The 10,590-nt window shown below is 45.0% G+C and overlaps 1 protein-coding gene across 1 annotated transcript; it reads left to right on the forward strand.

Moving 5' to 3' along the window:
* The first annotated feature begins 4,402 nt into the window (after positions 1–4,402).
* Positions 4,403–7,457, forward strand: LOC125513515 (protein ORANGE, chloroplastic-like). Its single transcript, XM_048678646.1, has 8 exons — positions 4,403–4,852; positions 5,132–5,246; positions 5,693–5,809; positions 5,939–6,025; positions 6,132–6,208; positions 6,318–6,445; positions 6,771–6,907; positions 7,075–7,457. Exons 1-8 carry the CDS (start codon positions 4,611–4,613, stop codon positions 7,150–7,152), a joined length of 981 nt encoding a protein of 326 aa, XP_048534603.1. The 5' UTR covers positions 4,403–4,610; the 3' UTR covers positions 7,153–7,457.
* Positions 7,458–10,590: the final 3,133 nt, after the last annotated feature.

Consider the following 10,590-nt stretch of genomic DNA (forward strand, 5'->3'; position numbering starts at 1 on the left):
TTGATTCTTCATCCATCAAGATCGTCCTATCTGCAGCACACGAATGGTAATTAAAAACAAAACAACAACATTAATACACGGATTAACTGCTGCCCAAAGATGCGTGCATAAATCACAAGGTTTTATTTTAATAATTACTGAGGGTGCTCCATGTTGTTATGCAGACGTGCAATGACAAAAATTAATGGCCTGTCAATTTACACGCAGAGTACTAGTACAACAATACCCTTAGGAATTGAATACCTTAATTAAGTCACTCACGAAAAGAATACCTTAATTAATTAGCCGCGCGGTGACCTCCACCCAGCAGACAGACAAGCGCGATGTGGCGGCACGCCGAGACAGCAGGGTCGAGGAGCAAAGCTTAGTGCGTCTGCCGCCTGAAGTTCGACCTCCACTATCCCGCCATCGACCGCGATGGATGTGCTCAAATCATGCCGCCGCCGACCTCGATGGTTGAGCTCCTCCTATCTCCCGCAGCAGACCGAGGATTGACCTCCTATGACACCGCCACCGCCCATCGACCGAGGATTGACCTCTTCTCCGGTAGCCGCTGCCTAGGCCGCCACCGCCATTTCTATACGCATAGCGGCTGTTTTTTTACGGATATCTGCAGAGCGGCTATTTACACGATATCTCACCGTAACTCAATTATATGGACAGTGTAGTACATCACATACGGTTATGTAACGGCAACCATGTCTAACCTACGTTGTCTTCTCACACGGTTTGGTGGGGAAATCGTGTGTGACATTGTAATACCTAACACACAAACGACATGTATAAACAGTGTGCCGTATACAACATATAGTGCCATAAGTAGTTCCTAACTGTTAGCTTATCTCCACAGTTTCCCCATTTCCCCCAAATCCCTACATAGCCTCCAAATACCCTCGCGTGGCGCTGACATTGGGGGAATGCAGACGAGTGGTGCTGATGGTTTCGGTGCGGCTGCTCCTGCTCGTATCGCCGCCGAGCACTTGCCTAAGGTCATCAGAAGGCAGGTGTACTACGGATCCGAATCGTCCTGTCAGGTTCCAATCTATCCCGATCTATTTTAGCATGTCCAAAGTATAGCTCCTTGCTGAATCCGTCCTGAATGACCCCCCTAGGAAAGCGATTTGCCGCCGGATCCGGAGCATGACTCCAGACTCCCGCAACACTAGTTAGACTCCGATTTTTGCTCCACCGAGAAGTACCAAAGCTGAGTTGTGTGCACGGGCACACTCCCGCTCGACGTGTATGCACGGAGAGATTTGACATTGGTAGGCGGTTTCTCAGTTGCCCCGTAGAGGTTAGTGCTAATTAAGTTCATCATTTTACTTCAGTTAATGTCATCGCTCATCCAGAATGCTATTTAACATTGGCAGGGATATGAGGCTTGTGCCTTTGTTAACTGGTTGTATGAAGAATGGCATGACAGGGCTCGGAGTGTTATCACCAAGCTCACAGAAGATAGCGTAAAGCTAAAGAAGAAACTAGTTGATTTGAAATGTACAATCAGTACGATGAAGCAAGAAAGAATCAATCACAGGCAACCGATGAAAGAAAGAGACAAGAAGCAACTAGCATGTGTAGTTGTGGTTGTCGCATTAGCCATGTTCTATGTGCTGTTTGCAATGATGATTAGGGATTTTGTTTGACAGTATTGCTAAAGCACATCTAGATGTGCTCTAAGTAATGCACATCTAGGTCCTATGCCATTGATGTTACGTGAAGATTCGTGCAGATATTTTTCTTTGTTTTTTTTCTTTCTAGTTTGATTATTACTGGCTTTACCAATAAGAAGAGCTCAATGTATTGCTTGCCAACTGTCCTACTTCGTTCGTACCGGTACCTATGCATAATCCCAAAACTCGTTCCTTGTTTTTGTCTTGAAAAAGGAAACCAGTCAAATAGCCAATAGGAGTCCTGCACAACCCCGGGAATTTGGAGCGACTGGGTACAAATAATTGCGGTTGATTATATCATCGGTTAGATAATACGTCAACCCCCGCTTCAATTGGCAGTTCCTCTTCTCTGCATACCCCGCTTAAGTGTCCGCCATCTTCATTGTCCCTGGCAGGCCGCGCTACACACTGGCACACACTCTGCAGCCGTGTCGAGCGACAACGAGGACGACGGTTTGGCCAGCAGTCTGGCGCCCGTTGATAGGTCAACATCGGAATCATCCTGCTCGTCTTTCATGAGTCCGGCGTCGAGCCCAGGCCTCGATTATATCTGGTTTATGGAAGGGATGCCGCCTCTGGAGTCGTCAGACGACAACCGGACGAACGAGGAGCCGTCGGAGGATGAAGAAGAGGACGACGATGAGGAGGAGGAGGAATGGTCGAACGAGGAGGAGAACGACGACGACAGCAACGACGATGACGACGACGGCGGCGATGAAAAGCCAACGGTCAGCGGCAAGAAGCGTCCTCGCCAAGACAATGTTGCGGGGCCATCCAATAACAACAACAAGAAGAAGGACTAAATTAAGCAGATTGTATATATCTCTGTTTATCCTGTCAATCTCATCGCAGAAGGTTAGTATTATGTATTTGACAGAGATTTTCTACATTATCGCCAACATATTGCTTTGTTGAACTGTGTGCCCTGACGAGCACACAATTCACAAAAGACCGTATGGACTGTCTATAATGATCGCACACAATTTTGATTACCAACCTGTTTGCCGGGTATCACACACATCTTGTTACGCCGAATCGTTTGTGTTCACCTCATTCATCGCAAACGGTTCATCGAAGTGAATTGTATGCCGTATATCGCATACACCTTGATTTGGCTGCCCGTTTCTGTTCTTCTGTCTCATCGCAAACAGATCGTACAGATCAACCGTATGCCCCTCATTGCACACGCAACTAAAATCTGACCTGTGTTTGATGTATCATTCATCGTAAATGTTTTGCATCTTTTTTAACGGGTTTTTTACATCACCGTTTGCGATTAATGCATCGCACACAGTTTCGTCAAAGGATCTCTGATCATAGTGTCGCGTTAGCAGCATCCTGCAGTAGTGACACACGCCATGCAAATGCCCTTTAGATCTGACCGGACCTAGGCAAATCCTGATATCCATCAACGACATTGACAATGAGCAATACTCTATCCAGTTAAAAAGACCTTTCTCTCAAGTTCAATCATTCCACTTTCTTATGTGAATCTGAATGCTCCTTGTTTCTTGCTATCCGTCAATGCATTCAAGTGTTTGATTAAAAATTGCTAATATACTGGGACTTAAAACCTATAGAAGAGTCTTCCTTCAGAATTTCTTTATCAAATATTACAACCGCAAATCACTTAATAATGCAAAATGCTTCACGGATAGATAAATTGCAAAAATATGAACACGGTTGACCAAAAGATTAGGGCTGCACCTTCTTATTAGACTTTCATCATCACATGCAGTCATAACACTAATTGCGATGCCATCACTTCTATAATTAGACTATTGCACTAATCCTTCCATTTACAAATAGGAGAGTAAAACTTTCACAGAACTTAGGCAATGCGTTTCTTGCAGAAAACAAAAGAAACGTTGCCGGGCATTTAGGGGGTGTTTGTTTTCAGGGACTTTCTTGTGTAGGGACTAGAAAAAATCTCTCTTAAAGACTTTTTTACCAAACGGGATGGACTTTTTAGGGACTAAACTAGGCATTTGGGACTAAATGAAGAAGACTCTCAATGAGAGTTTTTTGAGACTTTTCCAACAATGTCCCTCTATGCACCCATTGGCCCGCCACCCCATGTTGTTTGATTGTTATTTTTCTATATACTAGGAGCAACATGATCATTTAATAACCTCTAGGAAGGGACTAGGAACTTTTTAGTCTCTGGAAACAAACTGGGAAGGACTTTTATGGCATGTACAATGCCAAGCGCTTGAATAGGCGCTTAGGAGAAGGATTTTTGGCTAAGCGTTCGTGTTAGAATCTGCCTCTCCAACGCTAACCGCAAAAGGACAGGCGCTACCTAGTTCAAAATAAAACAGAACGGCGATGAGAAAAAGCTGGGGCGCTTGATGCCTGATTTTGCGCCGGCGCTAACAAAAAGTCAGGATTTGGGTGGGAATCTGATGAAACGGACGGGATTTCTACCCTGGCGCCTGGTACTAGCGTCTTCTATTGAAGATGCCTTTAGAGACTAGAGACTTTTTAGTTGGGACTAGAAAATCTAGGACCAGAGAACCAAACACCATCTTAGCCCGTCAACATAAAAAAACACTGATTAGTTTTGACCGGTGTTGCTAGGCGTCGCGTTTTCGCATGGTGCACAACCATCATAAATCCACTAATCACGGATATTTGTGGATCACCTTCGTTTCCATCTACCACTATCATTCTCTTCCTACAGAAAAAGAAAATGAAATTGAATAGAAAATTTGAGCTCCACTACTTGCTGCCGCGACGCTCTCCCCTCTTCCCCACTCCGCCGATCAGAACTCTTCAGAGCCACCACTTGCTTTTCTTCCTCGCTCCAAATCCCCAATTTTCTTCGATATATCTAACGTATCCGTCCATCAATCTCACCTCCGATCCGTCGCCATCGACCTATTCATCCACGGATAGGCACCTCTGATTTGGAAGCTCCAACGGGGAGCATCGCCGGCGATGCTTTGCTCCGGCCGCATGCTAGCCTGCAGCGGCCTGAGCCCCGGGAGGCTCCGGCCGCCGCGCGCCTACGCTGACCGGCTGCGTCCCCCGCTCCCCGCCCGCAGGTGGCGGGTCGCCGCCTCCGCCGCGGCTCCCGGCGGTTCCCCTGACCTGCCGTCGTCGTCGTCGACACCCCCGCCGTTTGGCGCCGGGGACGACCAGGCCGCGGCCGCGGCCGCTGCCGCCTCCTCCTCCTCAGGGTACTGATTATTTGATCTATTTTGTGAGCAGTTGGTAGCTTTGGGTGCTGGTTGTGCCCGTGAATCGTGATGCGTCGCTACGATTATGCCAATCAGATTCAGGAGTAAAATAAATTAGTAGCTACATATAGGAACATGCTTGGGCAGCATATAGCCTTATCTGCCAATCTAGCATATGGGATAACCATGACTCTGTTCTTGAACTTCTGGGGACTGGAGATTTAGGTGCAGTAATGATTGGGGCAACTCAAGTTGAGCATTGCTTGTTCTGGCTTGCAGGTTTTGCATCATTGAAGGGCCTGAGACAGTTCAAGATTTTGATAAGCTAGATTTGCAGGAGATTCTTGATAATATCAGGAGCCGCCGGAACAAGATATTCTTGCATATGGAGGAGGTGTGTTGGTTTTGTGTTATTTTTGTCAATCAATATTTACTGCTTGCTTGTGAGCTTGCGTATACAATTTGCTTGTCAGAAAGTTGAAGTACTGGAGGACAGGATATAGTTTTAAGACTTGTAAATTGGTAACCATGTTAGCTAAAATGGCAATCCACATGCTAGTACTTGATTTTTTAGTTCACTAATGAGCTAGAACTTGTGAGGCTGAACTACGCTATCCAAGGATGGTGCAAACCGTGCAGGTACAACAAACTTGGAACTAGTTTGGAACATCCATGGATCCTTTAGGATTAGTTTTTGCCCTTCTAGTGTATCTTCTTTCTGTTTATGATTCAGCTTGGCTTCTTTTAATTATGCCTTCGAGTGAGTTCTGCTATGCAATAATGTCAAAGCCACTATCATATGCATTCTGGCATCATATTTTCCTCTCTCTTTTCACACAGATTCGCAGATTGAGAATACAACAAAGAATAAAAAATGCTGAACTTGGAATCTCAAATGAAGAGCCTGAAGGAGAACTCCCAGATTTTCCATCATTCATACCGTTTTTGCCTCCCCTGGTTAGTAGGCCCTTACCAGACCCAAAGCTATTATGCAACAGCATTTTAATACTTTACACTCCATGACATAATAACGTATTGAACTTGAATCTCGAAATCAGTTAGTTACCATTACTTTCTTGTAAACAGAGTGCAGCTAATCTGAAGGTCTACTATGCTACATGTTTCTCTCTCATTGCTGCAATAATGGTCTTTGGTGGATTTCTTGCACCAATTGTAAGTTACATTCTCGATTTTGGATTGGCAATTGTTGGTACTCTAACTGATCTCATCATGAAACAACATGGTGGATGTGTAACAACTTGATGTGCTCTCCCTGCAGCTGGAACTTAAACTTGGTATAGGAGGCACATCTTATGCAGATTTCATTCGAAATGTTCATTTGCCTATGCAACTGAGGTGCCATCACAGTTGCATGATCTAGTCTAATTTATGAAGCATCTTTTAACTATGGAATTTGAATGATTATTTACTGTCCTTTCATTCATTTGTCTATCTGATATTGTAGCCAGGTAGATCCTATTGTGGCATCCTTCTCAGGTGGAGCAGTCGGAGTTATCTCCGCCCTAATGGTTGTTGAGATAAACAATGTCAAGCAACAGGAGCATAAACGGTGCAAATATTGTTTAGGAACTGGTACCCCCTCCCCCTCTCAGAGAACTCTTATCATATATGCACGGAATGGGGAAGATTCCACATAATACTTAATGTTGGCAGTGATAATTTAGTGCAAAATTATATTACACCGTCTAAACCCAGTTTCAAATCCGAGACGGGTAAACTTAGTTCATTGCCTGCTTAGTCTAAGATCAAACAGGGAACAAATCTCAGATGGATTGATAAGAGATAGTAGCTATAATTGCATATACATGATAGCTTATTGTGCATCCCTTATACTTGGGTGGCTATTTGATAGCTTTAAGTTTAAACTCACTGAGGAGATTCCATGATGTTGCTGTAGGGTATCTGGCTTGTGCCCGCTGTTCAAGCACGGGAGCTGTTGTGCTTACTGAGCCTGTTTCGACATTCAGTGATGGTGATCAACCTTTATCAGCACCAAAAACCGAGAGATGTCCAAACTGCTCTGGCGCAGGAAAGGTAAAGCAGTCCTTTGCATGCTGAACTGAACACACCACCCTGTTTCTGAATCAACACACACAAAATTCTAATTAATATTGGCTCGTATGAGTATGTTACATGCTACCCTGCATGCTATCTGGTTTTGAGACTCAAACGAAACATGACATGTAACGATATGTTTACAGGTGATGTGCCCCACATGCCTCTGTACAGGGATGGCAATGGCAAGTGAGCATGATCCTCGAATCGACCCCTTTGATTAAAGGCATATATCAGTTCAGGAATTCTTGTATCGCTATGTAAGTTGTTGTTTGTAGATAATAGTATGGACGGGCATGTCAGGGATTCAAGGCCTATAATCATGAATAGGGACTATTTGTATACTAGTGAATATGAGTAGACTACTACAGGAATCTGTAACATTATACCATACCCATCGTGTGTACTGATCAGTCGCTTGAACTGAACGATGCAGGAGTGTATGTTTGCCAAAGCAAATAAATCGTTTCACGTTTGTACCAAACAATTCAATCGCATTAATGAATGTTACACGCCTTTTGAGTCCTAATGTGTGTTGTAAACGAAATTTCAATGGCACCGGTGTAAGGCACCATTCTTTGAAGACTACTGTGAAATGTCTAACTTCTACATAGAAACATATGACTATTTGTGTGATGTGTAATACTTCCCCCGTTCACATGCTAATTGCCTGAGCTAATATGTCAATAAGTTGGAGTTCATAAACCACTTTGAAAAATAAGATATACTTCTTTCATCCTAAAATAAGTGTTGCTGATTTAATACAAAGTTAGTATTCCCTGGGACATATTATGGGACTTTGGGACGGAAGTAATATGTTTGATTTGCAACATGCTAACTGCATTAGTCAGAGTACCAAAAATTTGAAGTTTTGAGCTTTCTTATCCCAGCAGTTAAAGGAATAGTTTTTTTTTAGCAAACTGCATCCTTTATTAGACGTTCAAACACATAGGGATACAGATAATATCGGGCAAACTAGTAAGCCACACGTGGTGCCCGGGAGGAAGAGAGGCAGCTGCCTTTGCTAAAGCACTGGCCTCTCCGTTGTGTTTCCTATTTTCATGAATAAACTTGATATCTTGAAAAGACCTTTTTTGGTGCTTGATGTCCTGCAAGATAGCATGATACCGGCATGTTTCATCTTGTATACTCGTCACTACTTCCAGACAATCCGGAGCCACACACACGGACTGGACATGTAGGTCGATGGCAAGTGCGAGCGCCTCATTGCACGCTTGAGCTTCGAGAATTGCTGGATCCAGAAAACCCTCAAAGATAATAGCTGAAGCACCTAGGTAATTACCGTTCTTGTCCCGACACACCACCGCGGAGGCACCTCGGTCTCCAATCTTGGAAAAGCCTCCATCCGCATTCATTTTCACCGCATGGCTAACAGGCGGGAGCCAACCTGACAGCGGCGGTTGCCCACTATTATTTCCAGAATTCACATACAGGTCCTTAGCGCGGGCTGTTCTCTCAGGAATTAATCCAAGCTCCACCATGAATTTGTTGACGAACATGTGGGTGCTTAGCGGGCTTTGAAACTGGTTATCATGAATGGCTCGACGCCTCGCCCACCAAATTGCCCACATCGTCACAAGCATACGCGCTAGTTCCGCCATGGGTAACGTGTCAACCAGCCAAAGCATCCATAGCTTGGCATCCTCCGTCCAATTTGAGATGATCGTCTCAGTCAGTTCTTCATTGGCAAGGGCCCATACGCAGCGCGCCATATGGCAGTCAAATAGAGAGTGGCGCCACGTATCTAAGCTGCATGACATAATGAGCATTCTGCAGAATCAATTATACTTCTGTGCTTACAAACATCTCCTGTAGGAATAGAAGTTTTGGCTAATCTCCAAGAAAAAGCTCTGACTTTGGAGGGAACAACAGCTCCCCAAAGCTTGGCCCATGATCGACGATCCGCTATGCCATTGGAGTGACCATCATTGTGTTCAAGCCAGTCGGTACGTTGTTGTTTAGTTGATGACAGAAGCCTGCACGCTAACCACACTGTGAAGATACCCTTCCGTTCATAGTGCCATGACTAGGAATCCTCTCAGACCTTGGAGCTCAGAGGGATATTTAAGATAGCTTCCTGATCCATCACATAAAAATGCTCTTCAAGGGTGTCACAGTCCCATGCTACGGTGGCAGGGTTGATTAGCTCTAAAACCTTGTTCGAGGGGTTTGGAGATTTTGGGCACACCGGACAGAGTTTGAAATCTCGTGGAATCCAATTGTGAAGCCAAATATTGGTATCCTCGCCCGAACCAATCCGCTTCACTAGGACAAGTTTTAATGCATCCCTTCCTTCAACTATAGAACGTCAGACTTGTGATGGGTTCTTCCCAATCTCTGCTTCGAGGATAGAAGACTAAGGATAATAGACAACCTTTAAGATTCGAGCACTTAGGGAGCTGGGTTCATGGAGAAGGCGCTAGGTTTGCCATGCAAGCAATGCCAGGTTAAAGAGCTCAATGTCGCGAAAACCCATACCCCACATAAATTTTGGCTATGACATGACTTCCCGGGAGACCCATGCGGTCCTCCTCTCTCCATTCTTCGATCCCCACCAAAACTTCCTCAGTAAACCATTGATGTGCTGACATAAACCCCTAGGCAATTTGAAACAGGCCATAGGATATGTAGGGATTGTTGGGAACGTAGCATGTAATTTCAAAAAAAAAAATACTACGATCATGCAAGATCTATCTAGGAGATGCATAGCAATGAGAGGGGGAGAGTGTGTCCACGTACCATCGTAGACCGAAAACGGAAGCGTTTGTTAACGCGGTTGATGTAGTCGAACTTCTTCTCATTCCGACCGATCAAGCACTGAACATACGACACCCCCGAGTTCTGCACACGTTCAGCTCGATGACGTCCCTCGAACTCTTGATCCAGCAAAGTGTCGAGGGAGAGTTTCGTCAGCACGACGACGTGGTGACGGTGATGGTGAAGTGATCCCCGTAGGGCTTCGCCTAAGCACTACGATAATATGACTGGAGGAGTAAACGGTGGAGGGGGCGCCGCACACGGCTAGGAACAATTGATGTAGGTTCTAGTGGTGCCCCCCACATACGACAATATGACCTGGCAAATCCAAATTGGAACTAGCTCAATTCACAGAGTGACAAGCCTTTGCACAATTCACCTCTGCTCTTGATAAAACAAGTCAGAATCAATTGGCAAGGGGTCGACGATTAAGGGAATTGCTTAAAAAATCCCAAGCAAATCCTCTCCCAGTGGAAGAGCAGATAGCTACTATTTATACCGGAACAAGAGGATATCTTGATTCATTAGAAATTGAACAGGTAAATAAATAGTTCAATCACCCCAGAATCGTCGAAATCCCCTCGAAATGGAGAGCGGCGCAAGTCTCACACTCTTTCTCTCACTCTCTATCCTCTGTCTTTCGAGGAGTAAACGGTGGAGGAGGTGCCCAAGGGGCGCCCCAAGTAGGAGTAATCCTACTTGGGCACCTCCTCTGTGATGCCCTCGATTTGACCGTACACTAATCATACACGCAAATTGCTACCTCTTGAGCACTGCGTTGGTTTTTTCCCGAAGAGGAAGGGATGATGCAGCATAGTAGCGTAAGTATTTCCCTCGGTTTTTGAGAAGCAAGGTATCAATCCAGTAGGAGGCTACGCGCGAGT

This window comes from Triticum urartu, chromosome 6 (genome assembly GCF_003073215.2).
Source record: "Triticum urartu cultivar G1812 chromosome 6, Tu2.1, whole genome shotgun sequence".
Classification (NCBI taxonomy): domain Eukaryota; kingdom Viridiplantae; phylum Streptophyta; class Magnoliopsida; order Poales; family Poaceae; genus Triticum; species Triticum urartu.

What these genes read in the sequence shown, in the direction of transcription:
- LOC125513515 (XM_048678646.1), top strand. Translation starts at nt 4,611, where the DNA reads ATGCTTTGCTCCGGCCGCATGCTAGCCTGCAGCGGCCTGAGCCCCGGG. An exon ending in TACCGTTTTTGCCTCCCCTG is followed by an intron (nt 5,810 to 5,938) that starts GTTAGTAGGCCC and finishes TCTTGTAAACAG; the next exon opens with AGTGCAGCTAATCTGAAGGT. An exon ending in GTGGATTTCTTGCACCAATT is followed by an intron (nt 6,026 to 6,131) that starts GTAAGTTACATT and finishes CTCTCCCTGCAG; the next exon opens with CTGGAACTTAAACTTGGTAT.